A 22,692-nucleotide genomic window follows, 5' to 3' on the forward strand; every position below is an offset into this window, starting at 1 on the left:
CACAAACACACACATAGCTTGTATTTGCTGTCACGGGGACTTTTGGAGTTGCCAATGTGTACCTCAGGGGTCAGCAAACTTTTTCAGCAGGGGGCCGGTCCACTGTCCCTCAGACCTTGTGGGGGGCCCAGACTATATTTTGGAGAGAAAGAAAAAATGAACGAATTCCTATGCCCCACAAATAACCCAGAGATGCATTTTAAATAAAAGGAGACATTCTACTCATGTAAAAACATGCTGATTCCCGGACCGTCCATGGGTCGAATTTAGAAGGCGATTGGGCTGGATCTGGCCCCCGGGCCTTAGTTTGCCTACCTGTAAAGAAGCTCTGGTTGTTCTGTTCCTTTAGGATTATGCGTTTCCAGTATCCTAAGCAAACTATGATGGCTGGTAAGAATTGAGTGTGTGGGGGCGCAAACAGTCACTGGGAGCAATAGTTCAAAGGGCTGCAGGCCTCACTGATACATACATACTCCAATACTGTAACTTGTTAATAAAAACATTTATTTTGCAGTTTGTACAGAACCACCTGAAGTTTGCAACGGAACGCTGATGCTTACACAGCTGTTGACACTGTGCCTTCAACTTAAGATTGGGGTTTTTCTTTCCTTTTTTGTTTGTTTGTGGTTTTAGGACAAAAAGGGTTTCACACAAACACACAGAGAAAAAACAAACATTGGTAGGAGTGTATGAAGTCCTTTCTAGAGAGGAAAGGAGGCCAGGAGACAGGCTCCATTCTTTTCACCTATCGCTGCTCTCAAGGTGTGGCCAGCCAATTTAGCGCCACACGGCAATGCTATTAAAAGCTGCCGTTTTGGAAACGTTACCAATACCTTCTTTGCTATTGAGACACCCTCAACCCACCTTTTCAGTACCACAGCACCAACACTCAAGTCAAAATTAAAAATGGGATGGGGAGGTCACTTGCTTCAAACACGCTGCTCTCATCTCCTCTGGCCGAAGAAGAGGGAGGCAAGGAGCTATTTGTTCCTGGCAGATTAAGTTTCTTGAGAGTCTTAGCTTTGGGAACAAAGCATGTTTTTGGGGGGGGGGCAGTGGGTTGCCCAGGGGGTTGTGTGCATTAATGCAGGTCAGGACAACCTAGTGCTGTGGTAGCTTTGGATTGGGGGAAGGGAAAGGTCTGTGTTGCCCCTCTTTGGTTGGCAAGGAGGTGAGCTGTACTCACCTTTTTCACCGGAGTGTGACTCAAGTCACAGCCTCACCTGTTCTGTCTTTTAAGAGCACAATTCTGCCGTTTTTGACAGCGGCGGGAGAAGGGTATACAAAAGGGGATGGCGCTCAGCTGACGGGAAAGAACTGCTTTCCTCTCCAACCCCCTCCTGCCAAAAAGGGAGGGCGTTGTTTAAAATGCAGAACACCCCATCTGTGAAAGGTGGTAAAAAGCAGCATGTGATATGACATGATTGTTAAAGGGGAAGTATTCTCTGCTCCTGGCCTGCAACCTGGGGCGATAAGAGGGGATGAAAGAGGAGGAGTCTGAGCTGGAAAGAAGCAACATTCTCTCTAGCCGGGGGCATCAGCTCAGGTTGGGAAGAGCTGCCCTGGGCCCTGCGCTTAGGAATCTAAACTAACTTTAAGGTGGTATTTTAAGGTAGCAGGTGTGGAGGAGGGGGGAGGATAAGTATCTATAAGTTTTATCTGAATTTATCCCATAAATAACCTGAAAAAAATATGCGATGGTCAGTGCCTCTAAGGAAGGATCTTTTCAAGGCCCTTTGAACAAAACACAAAAAAGTCATATTGTCTCTACCGTTCCCTCGACAGCTAACCCCCTGCCACGTTATCCCTTGCTTTAACCTGACTTTGCACCCACAAGCACCATCAGCCCATCTGTGCTCATGGATTTAGGTCTCTCCAGAGGGAAGCCAAGCGCCCGGCTCCAGATGAGCTGCGACAGGACGCCAAGAGCTCGAGACACACCAAACAGCACAGTGTAGTAGTTCATCTCCTTCATGCCGTAGTACTGCAGAAAGAAAGAGGTGGTGGTTAGGAGGACGGCCCCGGGGAGGAAAAAGACCACTTACCAGGCATAGAGAACCCTTAAGTAAGTAAATAACTTTATTGTAACCTATATGGCAAATATAGGGAACCCTTTAGCCCTCTAGGTGTCCCTTGGTTCTTGAACGTAATCCGTTCCAAAGTCCGTTCGACTTCTGAAACATTCAAAAACCAAGGCACAGCTTCCGATGGGTGCAAGTGCCCTGAAAACAATAGCCAACAGTCACATCGGATGTTCAGCTTCCAAAAAACATTTGAAAACCGGAACACTTACTTCCGGGTTTTCGGCGTTTGGGAGCCGAAATGTTCAAGTACCAAGGCGTTTGAGAACCAAGGTTCCACTGTATTGGCCACGATGGTTGAGCGTGCTAAAATGGAATCTCCACCTACAGATACAGTATACCTCAAACACTAGGTGTTCAGGAAAACCAGAAGGGCATCACCTTCAAAACCCACCTGTGAGGTTCCTGGGAGGCACTGGAGGACACACACAAACCTGACTGGGCACTGTCATAATCTATACTGTATATTGCTCCGAGGGGCCTCACAGGAAGAGATTAAGAAAACATACAAACTGAATGCTGATATATCTGATCCTTCTTACACACAAGAAATAATTCCTGGAAGTGACATGAATCCTACAGCCCTTGCAAAGTGATTTTTTTGTTGTTGTTCCAAGAAGAGGAAAGTTTTTTCCCAGTCACTTCCTGTAGGTTTTTCCTTTAAAAATTTGCAGAAATTAGAAGGCTGGGGGATAGGGCAAAGCACTCTGATTCTTCGTCTCATACCAGCCGAAACATTTCAGGTTTGCCCACCGCAAATCCCAGTCGTTTAGGAATTCTGCCTCATGCTATTCCTATACTATGGTTGGATATAATAGCATCTGCAAGGCCTCCTAAGCCACCACTAGAGGGAGGCACACCACCACCCTGCCTGGGTTCTGCAAGTGTAGGAGTTCAAATGGTGATTGGCATACAATTTACCAAGGGTTCCACAACCGGCTTATTGGCTATGGCAAAACAAGCGGCCCCAGGCAATTATTGCCCTTCCCCTACTATGCAGAGCTACGTGGGAATGTCGGCCACATTCTAGAACACTGTGCAAATCAACAGCTGAGTCAAAGCTTCCTTTGCACCCACTTAGCACCCACAAATTCACTTAGCACCCACAAATTGAGTGCAAAAAAAGGTGCTTCAGGTTGCACTGCGGATTTACCAATATCCTCCCCAAAAGATAGAAATTGCTATCACACTGCGGTAAATCCTGCAGAGCTGGTTCAGCGCCCTACTGTTGGGAAATAAACTGGGCTTGCGGACAAGGATAGGAGCAGCTCTGTGTACTGGTGGGGCACAAGCAGAAACATTTAATCTAGTGCCTGGAAATAGAGGCTTTGCCCCAGGGAACGGATTCAAGCTTGCTTCTGCGCTACCTAGAGCAGCAAAGTGGCATAAGCATATAAGATGCAGACTGATCCCTCTGACATCAGAGCGAGTGTGGTGCACAAGTCAACTTGGGGCCTGTACCACTCCCCAAAAAACCAGATTCAGCCCTGCCTGGCAATCCCATATCTGAACTGAACACAGGTGCACCTACAGCATCCAGCCAGCTTGAGTTTTTAAAGCAGCTGTTGGGAACCTCTGGCCCCATAAAGTTCACCAGGCTGCCTCCATTTCACCCAAACACAGCCACATCCACCACGATTGGTGAAAACAAGTCACCTGATGTCATTTTGATGAGGTGAGGCAGCTGACCCTCAGATTGCAAGGTGGCCTGAGGTGTAGCAGACAGGCTCTGAGGCTTCAGAGCTTCTAAGATACTGGGTTTTGTGCTCCACATAAACAGAAAACACCAGGCAGAGGTGAGGGAGAAGTAGTCTGTGACTGAGAGCTCTAGTTTCCCATCACAAAATACCTTTTATCAGGACTCTCCTTTTACTTCTCCGTTGCAGTGCTTTTGAGAGTGACACATCCACCTCTGTCCTAATCAGCTTGGCATTTTGTGATTTCGGTACATCATCTAAGCCTCAACTATGTTTTTCAAACCCTGCTTTTATCCTTCCCTTATATTATGGGCTGGATGCAACTAAACAGTTGCACTAGCAGGAGCCAGTGCAACAAATTCTCAAAACCACAACAGCTTCAAAACCATTTTTTAAATAAAAACTCATTCTTTAAAGATACTTATCACAAGATTCCCTGCACCTATTGGTCTGAATATGGCGGGTTCCATCCATTTCTGTCCAAAAGTGTAAGTTTTAGGCAGTGCTAAATCTCCCCCCATGCTTTGGAAAGCAAGGTGAGATGATCCTCTGCCTTAGACCCAAGGCAAAGTGTGATACTAATCTGGGCTGAGAGCGCCCTCTATTTGAGCCTGCAAGGCAAGTTCCCAGGGAAATATATTCCCAGTGCTCAGTCCTAAGAAATGTGCTTGTAGGGCCCAGATTCTAGCAGGCACCTTTAGCTGAGAAAGTCCAGGGCTTTGGTCTCTGCCCTCAAAGACCAAACTACCAAAGGTAGTTAGCTCACCTGCAGGAGGACCCCACTATGTGCGTCCACATTGGGCCAGGGATTCTTGGCCTTGCCCTGTTCCAGCAGCACATTAGGGACAATCTTGTATAGCTGCGCCACCAGCTTGAAGAGGGGATCTTTGGGAAGGTGCTTGAGCGCAAATTCTCTCTGGCAGGTGTAGCGAGGGTCCGTCTTCCTCAGCACTGCGTGGCCATAGCCAGGAACCACCTGCAACATGAGACGTTGACAGAATCTTGTGGGTGGTACCCAATATGATGTGCAAAGGGGTTAACAGGCAAGTACTCAGCCCCCTTCATAGTTGCCAACATCCACACCTTGATCGATAGGTTTTCACACAGTGCCACCACTACCTTTGATTTCTCACCTTCCCCTACCATCCTGCCTGTGGGACTCTTTAGGCAGTTCCCACCAGCTCACAATCATTTTTTACACTGACCTGTTTTAACAAGCCCTAGAGCAGGCTAAGTTTTTAATCAATTTTTATTAAAAGTTTCCAACATAAAATACAATAAGAGCCAAACTAATCTAGAGAGATAAGAAAAAAGCAAGAATAAGAGAAGGAAGAAAATAAAGAAGAAAAGAAGAGAAAGTGAATACCAGGTCCTCCAACACTGTATCTTAACTCTTATTGCATGTACAGAAGAGGAAACCCTCCCAACTCTCACCTGGGAGCTTCCTCCTCTTCCCCCAGCCCTACAGCAGTTTAAAGCTTGTGGAATGAGATCATGATTGGAAATTGTGTGCGTGTGAAATATATATTTGCACACAGACAGCAAGAGAAAATCTAGGCGGCCATATCCGTTTTCTGTACAGCTTCATCCTGGCAACTGTCTCCTGGCTGGTTTCTAGGAGGAGTGCCCTATTGGCCCATAGCATAGACTGACTTGAAGTCCTTGTTTATCTTCTCCCATTGTTGATGACTCCCAGCACCTGACTTCCTGCTTTTGCTCCCCATTTCTATGCCAAGTGAGACTACAAAGGCACTGGGAATCCACTAGCTAGTACATCAATGCCTTTCTTCTGCAGCTAATTAACGGACTTCACTTCCCAGTGGCTGCTAAAGAAGAACTGGGGGATAATTACGCATCCTTAAAATACATTTAGGCCACTCCTTGTGGTCCTGTAATCAACGTGGTGGAGGGGGAAGATATTCCTTTCTAACACAGAACAGGACATGAGTTGCTATTCTAAGAGTCCCCACATTGAATTGATAAAATAGGACAGGGGAAAGGCACCAGGGCTGTGGGAAGTGCAGGAAAAAGAAGAATGAATACTTTAGACAGAATTCCTCTTCCTGAGAAGCTCAGCTTAAAAAGCAAAACAAAAACCTAAATATGGCTGCGCATATATGCTTTTGTGGAGTTTACAAGTTGAAATCCCGTAAGCCTGTGTGGTCTCTCTGTGCCCCCACCACCCCATTTTATAACAGACCTCACTGCAACCTAAATCTCTACAGTTTCCTCCCAACTGCAACCCCTCCCTCTGTTGCCCCATTAAGGCTTTGATGCCGCCAACACTCACCCTGCCAGAGTTCAAAGTATTCCAGATGAAATCCCTCAGTTTCGTGTCGGACACATCCTCACCCAGCTCCTTCTGCAAGTTCGTCAACCATACCAACACTTCCTGCAAAAAGCCCGTGAGATTTGCTGATAATGTGCAAGAACAGGGAGGGCTCCCTAAAGGCTCTCCGCCAAATTCAAGATTTGCCAGCACTGCTCGGCAATGCAGCCCCCTACCTGATTTGCAAGACCGTGGAGTGGGCCAGCCAGACCATTCATGGCTGCAGCAAAAGCCAGGTAAGGGTCGGAGAGGGCACTGCCCACTAGGTGACTGGTATGGGCACTGACATTACCACCCTCGTGGTCACTGCAGAAAACAAAGGGGGAGGGGGGAAATCAGCAGGGAACAAGGAAGCTTAGAGCGCACAGCAAGCAGACTGAAATGAAGTTTTGTATGCATTTGGCCAATGGTTAATAAATTAAGATTCTCACCAACATTTCTTCCTGAACAGAAAAGATGACACACATAATATTCCAGAAGTACAATAGCAGTTACAATGAATTCATTTTGTGGTCATCATATGCAAGCATGAAAGATGTTCACGAAAGCGGCTTTCTCAGCACACTCAGATAGCTCTGTCAATAGCGCATGAGACTCTTAACGTCAGGGTTGTGTGTTAAAGCCCCACATTGGGCAAAAAGATTCCTGCACTGCAGGGGGTTGGACTAGATGACCCAACGGAGTCCCTTCCAACTCTACAATTCTACAGCCCCAGCACACCACAGCTGCAAGAAACAACCTACCGGGGCGAAAGTAACATTACCCTTGTAACATGTAGCTCCCAATTGAGGGTTAAACAAAAGTTAGGGTTCTCTGCCACTAGAGGGAGCCGCTTAAGAGAACATTCAGGGGTCAGCAAACTTTTTCAGCAGGGGGCCTGTCCACTGTCCCTCAGACCTTGTCGGGGGGCCGGACTATATTTTGAAAAAAATAATCATGAACGAATTCCTCTGCCCCACAAATAACCCAGAGATGCATTTTAAATAAAAGGACACATTCTGCTCATGTAAAAACACACAGGATTTTGAAGGCGATTGGGCCACATCCGGCCCCCGGGCCTTAGTTTGCCTACCCATGGAACATATGAAGTCATATTAACCCAACTAGCAACAGGATTTCAGGCAGAGGCCTCTCAGTTGGGCTGATGGATTAGGACCAACTGCTGGGTCACAGCTTGATCCAACAGCAGCAGGAGTAGCAGCATACAAACATATGGTAAAAAGAAAATTTAGAAATGGGACACCAAATTCACGTTTGGGTTAAAGGTGGGTTAAATATTGAAGGCTACTGCTTTAACAGAATATCCCATGGATTGAAGTTAGGACGTTATACATGGAAACTCTAACCCCTGAACTATGCACCCAGCTCCCTGCACATCTCAACTGTCGCAAAAGGCTACAGATTATATCAGATGCTTAAGTGCTATGCCTGTTGGCAATAAAACCACTGTCAACTAGAGAAAAAAGGTGAGTGCCGACAAACTGAAGCTCAATCCAGATAAGACTGGGGCACTGTTAGTGGGTGGTTGGACGAATGGGAAGTTACATTCCCTTTGAAGGAGCTTGGAGGTACTCCTGGATCCTTTGCTGTCGCTTGATGCTCAAGTGGCCTCAGAGGCATGGACAATCTTCCATCAGCTTCGGCTGGCGGCCCAGCTACGCCCTTACCTAGACAGCCTAACTATTGCTGTCTATGCCCTGGTAACCTCTAGGTTAGATTATTGCAATGTGTTGTACATAGGGCTGCCCCTGAAGGCAGTTCAGAAACTTCAGCTGGTGTAGAATTCGGCAGCTGGGTTGCTCACCGGGGAAAGACGGTTTGAGATTACCGTATTTTTCACTCAATAAGACAAACTTTTCCCCTCCTAAAAATAAGGGGAAATGTGTGTGCGACTTATGGAGCGAATGCAGGCTCCATGGCTTCAGCGAAAGCAATGCGAAGCCTCCGGAGCACAGCGTGCGGCTATCCCATAAGCCAGGACAGCCAGTGGGATCGCTGCACTGAGATCCCGCTGGCTGTCCTGGCTTCTGGGATTCAGAATATATTTTTTCTTGTTTCCTCTTCCAAAAACTAGGTGCGTCTTATGGTCTGGTGCGTATTATAGAGCGAAAAATACGGTATATTGCGCCGAGCCTGGCCCAACTTCACTGGTTGCTAATCAGTTTCCGGGCCAATTCAAAATGCTGACTTTGACCTATAAAGCCTTAAAGGACCCCAGGGACCGCCTCTCCTCATATGAATGGACCCTGTGATCGTCATCTGAGGCCCTTTTTTGTGTGCCTCCTCCACAAGAGTGGGCCTTTTCTGCAGTGGCTCCTCGTTTGTGGAACGCTCTCCCCAGGAAGGCTTGCTGAGCACCTTCATTATGCTCAAGCACAGAAGGCATATGGGGGAAATTGCACCAATGCTTAGTGCGCTGGCAGTAACGGATGTGTGGGGGAAGGACACAAGTGCTAAACGCACAAAAGCTCAGGCCTCAGTTCTTTCTGTTGCTCCATCAGCTCACAGCTCTTTCAAGCCTCTCTTGTACACAAGACAGGCAAGACTTACCTGTGAATGGTGAGGTAGAGGCGCATGAGTTCAATGAACTCGGGGTCATTATAGCCCAGCATGTTGGTGAAGTTGTGCGACCAGTCTAAGGCGGGATCGATGGCGCCGATGCTGCTGCCTTCACGGTACAGATTGCGGTAAATCTTTGCAGCTATACATGGCAGCTTGGCAATCAAGTCCATGGAGTCCTCATAGATAAACTGCAAGGTATGGAAGGGGAAGGGGAGGTAGAAGTCAGGAACCACTCGTAGGGGGTCTTCCCCCTCCAATCCCGCCAGAGCAGGGACATATGATCTGTTCGCTGGCTACAGCTACAACAGTTAACATGAAGACTAGAGCGGCTTGCGTACAGTCTGCAACAAGAGTCTTTGTATTCTGCCTTCATGCATGCATCTCATGGGATGAACTCTTAGAGCACAAAAGCAGCTGCGGCTGTAAAATGAAATATACTCATCTGAAAGGTGCCACAAGACTCTGCTACTGTTTGTCCTGAATGTATAAACAGACCTAGGAATGCTGATAAGCACTGCTGCCTATTCTTCCAAGAGTCACACAGGTAGGACTTCCTTCATGTGCTCATAGGCAGAGGACTGGCATCTGAATCACACTCCTGCCACACATTTCTACTCTTTTATAATAACAACTATTATTTCTTATGAGTCACTTTCCACAATAAGTCTCAAAGCAATCTGCTGGCAATTGCCAGGAGAACTCAATAAACAAATTTAAAAGTGGTGTTAATACCAGAACACCCTAGAAACAAATCCCTCCGTCCCCCAATATAGAGATGAGTTTCCCCCCAAAATCATCCAGGTAAAATATATACTCCAGGTAAAACTGCTGGAGGATTTAACACTCAAATGCCTGGGATCAAAATGATACCAATGGCACCCCATGAGTATTCCACGGAAAAGGACCTGTTCTCTTGTCTAACTGCAGTGCATTGGCTGGGCAGGGGGCAAGCAGGTAAAGGTTAATGAACAGCAGAACTACTGCCTCCCCGCATCCCAATACTTTACCCCTTTACTCCAGACAGCAATGCCTCAGGGCAGATACAGGCCAGCAGAATTGGAACGGGCCAGAGACCAAAGTCTCTTTGCTTCAGTGCCGAGGGTGTGCACACACATTTTAGGTCAGGCCAGAGGCACATGTCATCTTGTTCAAGGTCTCATGTTAAAAAGGCAGTGACTGGGATTCCACATGGTGAGGACCAAGGTCTGTCTCTCCACCTCTGTCTTTCTCACACACCTGACTTCTGTCCTTTACCATGCGCTTGAGGATCAGCACGAAACAAAAGCTGAACTGGGCTGGCTCATTTCCAAGTCAAAATATGGCAGCCTTCAGCAGGGCTTGGTCAGGCTTGACACATTAGGTGTCTCTTTTTTCTGGAACAACTTACACCTCTAGGTGCAGAAGCAGGAAGGACCACGCCCACTGCCCCAAACTCCACAATTTTATCAGCACCTGGCATTAGCAAATCAATCCTAGGACAAAGGGTGTTCAGCAATCCTGGCAGCAGCTTTCCAATCAGTAAGCCCAACTCCCCAATATGAAGACCCGAGACAAACCAATGCAGGGATGGGGAAGCTGCAGCCTGCCAGATGTTGTGGACTACAACTCCCATCACCCCTGATCACTGGCCATGCTGGCTGGGGCTGATGGGAATCCAATGGCATCTGGAAGCCCCAAAGTTCCCCACCACTGGAGTTCTTGGTGTTTGCCATAGCGTTTTGGGGGATTAAGCTGCAGGGCATAGATCATCACCACCCTCTGACAATGAAAGCTTCAGATACATTTTCCCCTAGCCTTTTTAACATTCAGCAAGAATCATCCTGACATTCAAGACCTTATTCTTGCAACAATGAGTGCACGATTTTCAGTTTTCAGCTCACGCAAAGAAGGGATGAGGCTCAGACAATGCAAATTTCTTTACACAGCCATAACCCTGTTAAGTGTCTATGCTTTGTGCATACAGGTATAAACAACAAAGCCCATTTTTATGTAGACGATTATAATAAACCACCTGCATTTCTGGTACGTAGCTTCAGGACTTCACCTCCAGATGCCATCGATCAGATGCTACAGAAGAAAATACTTACAGCTTGTCCACCCGCCTCCCCCATTATTTGCTTGCCAAGCCCACAAACGGCTTGCACCTCTTTTGCACACGTGAAATGCTGCCCGCCCCGGTGCTTACTTCCCAGTACTTGGTCCGGCTGATTCCCTCTGAGTAGGCACGGGCAAAAGTGCTCTCGCTGTTGAGGGCGGTGACAGCGGCACTCAGTTGTGACATGGGGTGAAGGTTGGTGGGGAAGTTGTCCAGCATGGTCACCACATGAGAAGGCAGGGCGGCTCTTTTGGCCCACTCCCGGGACAGCCAGCTCACCTGAACGGAGAAAACACAAAGCTCAGCCTCAGTAAAAATGAAGGAATCGGTGCTGAGCTGCGTGCAGCTTCCCTCTGCCCTTTGCTATCTTCTTCTGCCATGTAGACACCTCAGTGCTTTCCCTGCCTGCTCACAGACACTCACAAAACCCCCCCAGGCTGCATAATGGCATTCAAGGAAGGGCTGAAGGTATCAGCTGCAGCCTCCCATTCAGAGACTCTACTTCAGCCATTCCTGTCTCGTTACCTGTTCTTGCGAGGGGATCTCTCCTGTCACCAGCAACCAGAACAGCCCTTCGGGCAGGGGCTCTGCACCTCCAGGGGCTTTGGGCAGCAGCTTCTGGCATTCGGGGATGCTGTAGCCACGGAAACGGATGCCCTGCAGATGTGGCAAAGGCAGATTAAGAGGTATTCATACATCTCCATGGACAGGCTGCACGGCCAGACAGGTATTGTGACTACTACAACCTCAGGCCTCACTTACCTCATCTGGGTCCAGGACTGAGGTCTCGTATATTAGCCCTTTCATGCCTCTCATGCCCCCGTAGATCTAGGGACAAAAGATGCAAGCAGTAAAAAGTTAGGACAGACAAAAGGAAATACTTCTTTGCTAAGTGCATCAGCTATGGAATTTGCTGCTGCAAAGTGTGATAACTTAGGTTCTTCTTTCCCTTAAGCAATTTCACACTTCATATGGGAGGTATCAAGGTTATCAATGCTAAATACTATCCCTCTGTCCCCACTGGTGCTTTGCACACTTTCTTCCTTTGGTGGTGGTAATGGCACCAGTGAAAAATTGAGTTGGGGGGCGCTGATAGGCCACCAGGGAAGGCTTATGGGCTAGCAGTTCACCACCCCTGATTTAAGTTAACCCAAAATTTCAGCACGGCCCAAAGTGTGCAGCCAGAATAAATTGATACGTTGCACAAAGACTGCATAACAGTCTCAGGTGTACCAGGTGAGGATTCTGCTGCAGAATTGTTTCCAATGCCCTGTTTTGCCAAAATGATAGCTTTATTCCCCACTCCTTGTCAACTCTGTAGGCTCTTGAGAGACCAGGAAGCATAGTGGCAAATCTCTTATAACCTTGGCTCTGGCTTAAATACTTCTTCCCCTTTTGTCAATGGCCTCAAAAACCAGACTGAAGAACAGAGTCCTTTTCAACAACCGTCAAGGCTCAGCTTTCCAGCTGGCACCCAGAAAACCTTGCTACTGTGCACCAAAGCTGGAGGAGGCACCACTTCGCAAACAATTAATTAAATGAACTTCAGATTCAGAAACAAAGCAGGAGATACTAATCAGCACTGCTTAGAGACTAGTATAACCAGGAAGCTGATTTGGCATCTAAACACTGGAGAAAGCCTTGGTACCGCAAACAATGAACTAGTAATGTGACCTCATTGCTTTAACGGCAGTTGGGCTCTCTTTGGCATTTTCTCTTAACGAAATGTTACTTTTATGTCAGCTACCTTGCAAGGGGCTAGGAATGAAGCCCTCCAGACTTGCTCACAAGGGCTGCATCATCTAGGACAGAGCTTTCCAAACTGTGTGTTGCAACAAGTTAGTGTGTTGGCTGCAGTGTGTAGGTGTGTCGCACAATAGGTGTCCGTTATCTCTTATAAGACGTTTGTTTAACCTCCAGTTTGCTAGTAAAACTGTCGCGAAATGATGCACGTCTAAAAAGTGTGTCACCAACATGCAAAGTTTGAAAAGCTCTGATCTAGGAGTTACCACAGCTTTGAGGCAGAGTTGCCAACCCTTGTGTCCAGTGATTTTTTTCTAGAATAGGTGCCGCTACTCACCATGAAGTTGTTACAGTAAGTGTCACCCTTTTTTTGCAGTGAGTACGTGTATTCACAATTTGGACCACTGCACTAGGAGGCTCCATGCTCACTGTGCCTCACTTCAAACTCAGAAGGCTAACACAGGAGCTCAACAACAAATATTCAATTGCTTTCATAATAAAAACATGGCTACTTGAGAAATGAAGTAGATCAGTGGTATCCAAACTTTTTGCAAAGAGGGCCAGATTTGATAAAGTGAAGGGCCATGAGGGCCGAACAAAGTTGTTGAGGGTTTTTTTTAGGTTTTTTAGGATTTTATCCTGGGAAATAAACTGCCACAGGGGGCCAGATAGCCATGCCTGAAGTAGACCATTCGTGTATTTAAACCATGTACTATCTACTCAAACTGACAGCAGTTCTTCAAGGTCCCAGGCAGAGGTCATTTCTAGTTCTGTTTCTTGACAGCCTTTAGCCTGAGATGCCAAGAGCTTATTCTGGAGTTGTCACCAGAACATGCATCTTGTCTTTGACCCATATCCCTTTATTCACCGACTGTTCTTCCTCCTCTCCTCTTCCTCCTCCTCCTTTAAAAAGTGCTCTAGTGTCACTAATATCCTCAAACCCTGCTGATGCTTTGCCATGCCCTAAGTCTCATGGGTGGAATTCAATGCAGTCCTAAGTGAGGTACGCGTGCTCACAATGGGGCCCACTCATGCAACTTGACTCTCCCCCCTCTCCTCCCTGTGCACCCCCTTAAAGCTGTACTGAGGGGTTCCCCTAACCATCCAGAGCAGATTTAGAGGGCACAGGGAGAAGATGGGGTTGAAATCCTGTTGCAGAAGCAGACCTCTGCTCTGTGCACACAGCAACCTAGTTGAATCCTACCCCATGTTATTGGCTTGACTAAAGAAGTCATCATCTGTGAAACTTTCCAGGCCACGCTTCACCACCTCTCTCCAGGTTAGGACCGGGCAATATATTGATATATCATCCAACACTGGTTTGAAGTCTGTATTATGATATCAGCTTCATAATTTTTGACCTAGCAATATATCGTGAATCATGGTGTTTGTGCATGCACTATGCAAAAATCATGATGCAGGGAAAACAGTGAAGCCAGCCAATGCCTCTACATAGCTCCATCCTTATTTCAGACATCGTGATATATCAGTATATCACAATGTTTAGCTGGTGATATTGAAAACCAGATATTGCCCAGCCCCTACTCCAGACATTTTACCAGGGGACAAAATGCCTAAAAGTAGCACAGCACAGGGGCTTCTTTGCAACTTACTCCTTTAGACTGGTAGCAGCCTGCAGGTAGAGATGGAATTTCCTGCAGGATACAATGTCTCGGATATTCTACTACAACGATGACACCGGAAGAACTTACCATATCCACAGTGATCTGACCAATGACTGTGCTGCCATATTGTTGCCTGAAGCTTTTAAGTCTTGATTGCTCCTTAGGTATCATGTTTGCAAGAACATCTTTCAGGTTCTGGAAACAAAAAAGTGCAGCCAGATCTTACACACAAAGTTAAGAAAATGCCAGTAACCTAGTACTGCAAGAGACATGGGGTAGAATAAAGAGTGGGTGAGAATTAATAAATCCAGCACGGATTGCATTCTCTCAAGTACAAATGACAAAGTGAGTCACTAGCCAGGCAGTATGCCTTATGGACATTTTCCTGGGGCAAACACTAGAACAGGGGCCGGCAACCTAAGGCCCATGGGCCACAAGCAGCCCATGGGGGTCATTTAACCGGCCCATGGACCCCTGCCGCCCACTCGGTTGGCTCCCATGCGCCATGCTAAACAGGCGCAGAGCAGAGCAGGGACCGCCTTCTGCGACGCTGGCCAGCTTCCCATTGGCTGCAGGAAGCTCCTGCAGCCAATGGGAAGAGGCACCCGCCGCCTCAGCGCCAGAAGGAGTGCCAGAAATAGTGTTTGCGCATGCGTGCACACTCCGGCCCACCGCGGCGTCTGCAGGACAATGAACCGGCCCAACCCACAAAAGCTTTGCCGACCCCTGCACTAGAACATAGGGAAAGTCCTGCTGGATCAGGTCAAAGGTCCAACTAGACCAGAATCCTGTTCTCACAATGTCCAATGAGATAAGGTAAAGGTAAAGGGACCCCTGACCATTAGGTCCAGTCGTGACCAACTCTGGGGTTGCGGTGCTCATCTCACTTTATTGGCCAAGGGAGCCGGCGTACAGCTTCTGGGTCATGTGGCCAGCATGACTAAGCTGCTTCTAGAGAACCAGAGCAGCACACGGAAACGCCATTTACCTTCCCGCCGGAGCGGTACCTATTTATCTACTTGCACTTTGACATGCTTTCGAACTGCTAGGTTGGCAGGAACAGGGACCGAGCAACAGGAGCTCACCCCGTCGCGGGGATTCGAACCGCCGACCTTCTGATCAGCAAGCCCTAGGCTCTGTGGTTTAACCCACAATGCCACCCGCATCCCCGTCCAATGAGATAACAATGGGAAATTTGTAAGCGGGACCTGAGCACAACAGCACTCTCTTCCCAGCAGTACAGGGTGCAGCCAGGGTCCAGAGCACCCAAACTCATCTCCCCCGAACAACCCACAAGTAATGAAAAAGAACTGCTTACCGTAGAAGCACTGGCATGTCTGGCAGCAAAAATGATACATGATGAGTTCTGCAAGGGAGAAAAGAGACAACAACTGAAAACACTTTCTTTACAAGTGGGCAGACCACCAATAACCTCACATGCATCCCAAGCAGATTCCCCACCACCACCCCATGGCCTTTCACTCCCATTTAACACCTGACTTGCAAATACACCTCAGTCCCTTGATTATAAAGAGACTCTCTTGACAACAAAGGCGTCAACTCTAAGGGGCACAGGTCCCTTCTGGTCCCCCGATAAAATATTTGAGAACAATCAGGGGATGGAGGAGGCTGAGAGTGGAGTGGTTTCAGTGGCTGGTAGCTCCGCCTGCTGCTGCTGCCACGGACGGGAAGGATGAGGGGAAGCAGCTCCTGGCTGGTGGTGGCAGGAAGGGGAGGAGGATGCTGAGTGCCAGAGAGGAGGAGCCACCAATCACTGAAGCCATGCTGCCATCACGTTCAGCTCCACCCCCTGGCTCCTCCTGGAGTCCCTGCAACATGCCTATGTTGTGTGTGTGTCATCGGCTCCCTTCCAATTTTCTGCTCAACTTGGCGCCTCTGCTTGACAATGTCACACATGTGAAGTCTGCCATCATTGTGTCGTTGTTTAGTCGTTTAGTCATGTCCGACTCTTCGTGACCCCATGGACCACAGCACGCCAGGCACTCCTGTCTTCCACTGCCTCCCACAGTTTGGTCAAACTCATGCTGGTAGCTTCGAGAACACTGTCCAACTATCTCGTCCTCTCTCGTCCCCTTCTCCTTGTGCCCTCAATCTTTCCCAGCATCAGGGTCTTTTCCAGGGAGTCTTCTCTTCTCATGAGGTGGCCAAAGTATTGGAGCCTCAGCTTCAGGATCTGTCCTTCCAGTGAGCACTCAGGGCTGATTTCCTTCAGAATGGATAGGTTTGATCTTCTTGCAGTCCATGGGACTCTCAAGAGTCTCCTCCAGCACCATAATTCAAAAGCATCAATTCTTCGGCGATCAGCCTTCTTTATGGTCCAGCTCTCACTTCCTACATCACTACTGGGAAAACCATAGCTTTAACTATCCGGACCTTTGTTGGCAAGGTGATGTGTCTGCTTTTTAAGATGCTGTCTAGGTTTGTCATTGCTTTTCTCCCAAGAAGCAGGCGTCTTTTAATTTCGTGGCTGCTGTCACCATCTGCAGTGTCTGCCATCATAGGTCAGTATTTTCACTACAGCACTAGGGAAGAACATTTTGAAATACTTGGGAGTTTCCTTATAGCTCCTACCACCAATACAGAAGTGCATTCTTTGCAGAGAATCAAACAAATGTGTTTTAGATGATTTTGTTGTTGTTGTTGTTGTTGTTGTTAGGTTCAGGAACCGAGTTTTTTATACTTCTGCTGAGTGATAATGCTAAAACCAAGGCAGGAGTCTTATGGTGAAGCAATACTGAAATTTCAAATAGTAGGCTCTACTTTCTTTGTTGTTTTAATTGTATTCTCCCCGCCCCCTTCTCTCCCACACACATTATGTCCCCATGCCTACAGCTTCCAATTTCTACTGTTTTTTGTATCCTGCAAACGTAGGATGCCTGGCATCAGCTGCCTAAGAGTTTTGGTCAAGACTCCATTTAGCAAGTGCTCATCATGAGTCACGTACACCAGGGAGGGTAAGCAGAAGTGCGCTACAGTTTCACAGTCCGGCAATCTTGCTGGTTTAGCAGCATTGGATACCTGCAAGTTGCTGAGTTTCCAACCTGTTAATATGTGCTAAGATGAGAATTACAGAGCCAAAGGGTTGACACAGACAGTGTTAGACACAAGCATTGTCTGCATTTAACAGACCACCACGTGGGTTATAATAATATTGCCCAAAAGGACTTTGGTGAAGTGAAGACTCTAATTTCATCATTCAACAGCAGAACTTTGACTAAAAAAAGTTAAATATTAACGCTTGGAAATGTTCACCAACACCCTTACCCCAAAACTGCTCACAGGTCACATGCCATATCCAAAGTTGTGTTCTGTGGCACTATGCAGGCACAGAAACAAAATTATGCATACAAAAGAGACGGGTGAAAGTTGGTTGAATCTGTATCTGTTATACAGGCAACCAAATTCAGCTTCCCACCCCTTGCATAATTTTGGTCATTATAGTACTGTATTCAGATTTTTTTCCTAGGTTTTTTTTTTTAAAAAAAAGTATGCACAGCCCCAATCATAATCTTTCAATTTTTAAGATTAAGCCTCCCTTGCGAACAACCCCAGTTACAAGCAGTACTGCAGAAGGTTGCATATATGAGCAACATAAACAAGGACACCCCCCCCCCCAACTATAGTCCACGTTTTTGGCCCAACACACTTAAACTTCATAAGCAGTTGGATACATCCCAGGTATGCATTACCCAAAGGGAGCACCTTCCAATCTCAGCTTCTCAAAAGCTACCAAACACAAGCAAGGGTTGATAATTGAAGACAAGGAAACTGCATGCTGGGGGTGGGGGTGAGCAGAGGAATTCAAGAAGCAGTTCCCTGCACAATGAGTACCATACTGTGCCTTCCCACTGGTTGAGATCATCTGAGAAAGCATTGCTCTGCAAACCTTTTCCTTTGGAAAGCATGAAGAGCATGCAGAGTAAGATCTTTTCTCAAAGCAGGTCTGTTTCTGTTGTGGCAACCACCCTGTGGAACTCCCTCCCTTGAGTTGACGCTCTTTACGCCAGCATGCAATGCCTGCTTTTGAAAACGTTCTCCAAGGTGCCTGAGGAACATGTTTGCTTTTCTGTTGTATTGCTGTTGCATTGCTTTTGTCATGTTCACAGTTACTCTCTTTTTTAAGTGCTTTAGAATATTTTGTATGTGACCAACTTGAAAAGAAGTCCCAAATATCCATACTTTTGCTTACCGTTTATGTCTAATCTTAGGATAAAAGCTTTAGATGAGCAAAGGCACCCTCTCCAGTCCCAAGCCATTTCCCCCTTCCCATTCTTAAAGCCCCATCCCCTACAATAACAGAAGATGCAGAGAAACAGGCAATCATATAGGAAGCAATGGCTGCAAGTGGTACTCAGCAGTGGAACAGCAAGAGAAACTAATTGCAAGGTAAGCATATGATATAGCTAACAGCTGACTTAACACATCTCAAGTGACAGAACACACACAGGAGCTGTCTCAGTACAGTTTGCCTTTGCAAGAAGGAATGCTTCTACTTTCTTGCACTCAAATGCACTCAGCTTCCCCCAGGTGGCCTGTAAAACTTGGGATAAAGTGTTCCAATACACAGAACACCAACCTACCTGATGGGGCACCTGATGGGGAAAGGTGCATGCTACTATTGACAAAGCCTGGGAAGGAGATTTCCACATGTGCATGTACAGGCCCCCTTTAAAGTGCTAGGGCTAGGTTTAAAGGTAAAGGTAAAGGGACCCCTGACCATTAGGTCCAGTCGTGACCTACAGCTTCCGGGTCATGTGGCCAGCATGACTAAGCCGCTTCTGGCAAACCAGAGCAGCGCACGGAAACACAGTTTACCTTCCCGCCAGAGTGGTACCTATTTATCTACTTGCACGTTGATGTGCTTTCGAACTGCTAGGTTGGCAGGAGCAGGGACTGAGCAACGGGAGCTCACCCCGTCGCGGGGATTCGAACCGCCAACCTTCTGATCAGCAAGTCCTAGGCTCTGTGGTTTAACCCACAGCGCCACCCGCATCCCAGGGCTAGGTTTACAACAAACCAAAAGCTAGAATTTGGCAAAAACCCTCTTTAGAGGGTGGGGAGCAGAATTAGGTAAATTATGCAAACCTCCTTTCGACCTAATGCAGGCATAACTAACATGGTGCTCTCCAGATGATGCTGGACTACAACTCCCATCAGCCCCAGACAGCATGACCAATGGTCAGGGATGATGGAAGTTATACTCCCAACAACATCTGGAGTGTACCTGCTCAATGGATCAGATCTGACGCTCTAGGTTGGGGATTCTTGTCTTCATTGCAAACCAGTCCCGGTAGCAGAGAGGAAGGAGGGGTGGGGTTCATGGAATATGGCAGACAGGAAGCAGAAGCAAGAGAGCTGGCAAAGAAGGAGACTTCCTTTCCCCCCCCTTCTCACAGAAGCCTTACACTAAAAAAACCTAATCCCGCCATCCTCATATGATTACAGCCAGACAGGAAGCTTTCTACTGTACAGTAGAACAAACAGTCCAGATCACTGATGATTCTTTTGTCCCTCTGTCATGAAGTATTTGGAATAAACAAATTCCAACAAATTTGAGAGGCAGCCAAAAGCCAAGGGACAGGTCCTATCAGACACGGACAGGACACGAGCCAAAGAGATTTCCGAGAGCACTTTCTGTATCGGAACTCGGGCAACCTATGCCTCAGCTGAGCACATTCTGCTGACAGGAAAAGTGTTTTCAGAGAGAAATCAGGAAGACTCAGCAAGACTCTAAGATTACATCAAGATGGAGGTTTCTTAAAACCAATTACGGTAGCTTATCAATCAGGTCCGGTGGCATCAGTTCAATGCACATAAGCATGGAACCAGAGCCACAGCAATACTGAAAGTAGATTTAATAACTGGCAGCACTGCCAATTTGACAGAAAGCCTTTGGCCTGGAGAATATTGCATTAAGTGCCTTTTGCGTGTGTGTGTGTGTATTTCTAGATTTGCTTTTGGGGCAACACAGAACACCAAAAGTCCACACACATATCCTACATCTGTAAAACCGATGGCACCTCCTGACTTCTGAGAAAGGTCAGGACTTTATGGCACTATGGCATAGGACTCTATAGGAAAGGACTATAGCTCAACGGTAGAGCACATGTTCTGCAAGCAGGTCTGTTTCAATCCCTGCCATTTCCAGTTAGGGCTGGGAAAAGACTCTTGCCCAAAACCCTGGAGAGCCAGTGACAGTCAGTGCGGACAATACTGAACTAGACAAACCAATGGTGTGACTCCATATAAGGAAGATTCCTATGTTCGGAGCCCGCTACTGAGTAGGAAAAATAAAGCAATGTAGTCTAGGAATTTAGCCAAGTTGCAAGCTGCCAGTTTCCAATGAACGGTCCCCTGGGCACTACTGACAAGACTTTCCCAACCCCCAGCTGACTTGCTCTTCACTTGTGAAAGTGTCCTCTGAGCATCCTTTGAACTCCTTTTTTGGCTCCCGGCTTACCTCTTTCATGCTTTTAATGCCTTCTGAGCAGCGCATACCTGCCTGCCTATCTTCCAGGACAGGCCACGCAGCAGCAACTGAGTTCCTTGGCTCAACATGCGCTCCTCTGCGACTGAGGACAGGTACTCCACCGCAGAGGCTGCTTGTGGCCAGGCCCATTGAACACAGACCTGGCACATAAAGCCTCATGGAACAGAAGGAGTGCTACCACAGCTCCACCAAGCAGTGTCACCACAGTTCTTCCAAAGTCACCCTACATAATCCAGGGTAAACAAAGGCAGCAGCTTCCGGCAAAACTATGTTCCTTTGGAGCGACATTCAGGATCCAGGCTACTGCCAAAAATCAGTACACTGAAAGCTTTAACTTGCAACAGCTTTACCCTCCAGAGCAAATCAGCAAAAGCTTGGTCACTATTAAAAGTAAACAGCAGGATGCTTTGGGGCGAATGGTGTGGTTCCCAGAGCCGTATCTAAGCAACAAACATCCCTTCTCCACTCTGGACCTAGAGAACTATCTTGGGACAACTCTTGATTAGGAGGAGGCTGAGAAGGAGGGGAAAAAACATTCACATAAGACAAGCTGAAGATGGTAATTTCTTGCAACATTTACAGGGAGGAGGCTGAACCCTGCTATTTAAGGGATTAAGAGGACTGCACACAGTCACAGTTGTTCCTCAACAAGAGAGAAATTCATGTCCTGTGAAGAATGCAAGAGTACTGTAATGGGAGTTCGCAAATGGGAATCTTATAAAACTGTATTTTGCTATACAACTGGTACACTTGGATTCTCTAGTCTGTTGTCTATAATGTTTCAAATTAGTTTGTGAAATTTTTAACCTTAGCTACACCCGCTCCCCTTTAACAGGAGCAGGCTTGCAAATAGCCACTAACCTGGGAAAGTAAAAGCTGTGTCTCATATTTTGAAACACATGTGGTTAACGTAGTTACCTAGGCAAGTGGGCTGGCAAGGAAGTGGGTTATTATAATCTGCAGGCAACATTTTGCTTTTGCAAGATAAAGAAACGCTGCTAAATCTGACAGTGCTGATTTTCTGTGTATGTGTGTGAGAGAGAAGAACAGGACACTTTGAGGATATCACAACCCTTTGGAACTCACTGCGTTCCTGATGGATCAAGAAGCCTGTCTAATAAACTTCTGGGAACAATAAAGCAGCATCTTTTCTTACAACCAACTTCAATCACTGTGGCTTCAGCTGCTTTAAATAAAAACACAAACCTGATATTTAATAGGGATTTTAAATTTTAAAAATCTATTATACCAAAGTCTTCTGAGTGTAATACACATTTGTATGAGTCTAAAACTACAGGCATTTGGGCTTAAAAAACAACAACCCACCAGGTATTTAAATAGCCGACAACATGGCACATAAGAATTGCCACTGCTTTTCTGCCACAACATATACAGTGTCTCCAATGACTGTCAGACTCGGATTTTGCATCTTCTAAAAGAACTATACAGATCCATTGCACAATAAGCTTGAGAGAAAGGTGAAAATATTTTATAGTACATGCCTGCAGTAGATCAGGGATCACTGGCCCTCCAGATGTTGCATTGACCACTGGCCATGCTAGATGGGGCTGATAAGAGCTGGAATCAACATCTGCAGGCAGGGTTTGAAATTAGCAGGGCGCAGAGCACATTTTGTGCCTAAAGATTCTCCATTTGCAAGCACCTCAAAAAGTCTGGGTGCCATTTTTTGCGCCTGGCTGACACTCAAGGATTACTGAAATGTATGTGCTTTGAATACTTGGAAGGATATGTTAAGGATAGACAATATGTTAAGGATTGGGACGTGGGTGAAACTGTGGGTTAAACCACAGAGCCTAGGACTTGCCGATCAGAAGGTCGGCGGTTTGAATCCCTGCGACGGGGTGAGCTCCCGTTGCTCGGTCCCTGCTCCTGCCAACCTAGCAGTTCGAAAGCACGTCAAAGTGCAAGTAGATAAATAGGTACCGCTCCGGCGGGAAGGTAAACGCCGTTTCCGTGCGCTGCTCTGGTTCGCCAGAAGCGGCTTAGTCATGCTGGCCACATGACCCGGAAGCTGTACGCCGGCTTCCT

At 47.0% G+C, this 22,692-nt stretch overlaps 1 protein-coding gene across 1 annotated transcript in view; it reads right to left on the minus strand.

Annotated features, from left to right (window-relative positions):
* Positions 1-483: 483 nt before the first annotated feature.
* CS (citrate synthase) overlaps positions 484-22,692 on the minus strand; it is a 33,796-nt gene continuing 11,587 nt past the window's right edge. The window contains exons 2-11 of the mRNA XM_080994734.1: positions 15,451-15,498; positions 14,220-14,327; positions 11,527-11,592; positions 11,290-11,421; positions 10,855-11,043; positions 8,658-8,857; positions 6,284-6,413; positions 6,069-6,170; positions 4,545-4,754; positions 484-1,984 (exon numbers count right to left, since the gene is read on the minus strand). Coding sequence (XP_080850860.1) covers positions 1,814-1,984; positions 4,545-4,754; positions 6,069-6,170; positions 6,284-6,413; positions 8,658-8,857; positions 10,855-11,043; positions 11,290-11,421; positions 11,527-11,592; positions 14,220-14,327; positions 15,451-15,498 — 1,356 coding nt within the window. The 3' untranslated portion in view covers positions 484-1,813. The remainder of the gene's footprint in view (positions 1,985-4,544; positions 4,755-6,068; positions 6,171-6,283; positions 6,414-8,657; positions 8,858-10,854; positions 11,044-11,289; positions 11,422-11,526; positions 11,593-14,219; positions 14,328-15,450; positions 15,499-22,692) is intronic.

Source organism: Podarcis pityusensis, assembly GCF_964106645.2.
Source record: "Podarcis pityusensis genome assembly, chromosome: 2".
NCBI classification, from domain to species: domain Eukaryota; kingdom Metazoa; phylum Chordata; class Lepidosauria; order Squamata; family Lacertidae; genus Podarcis; species Podarcis pityusensis.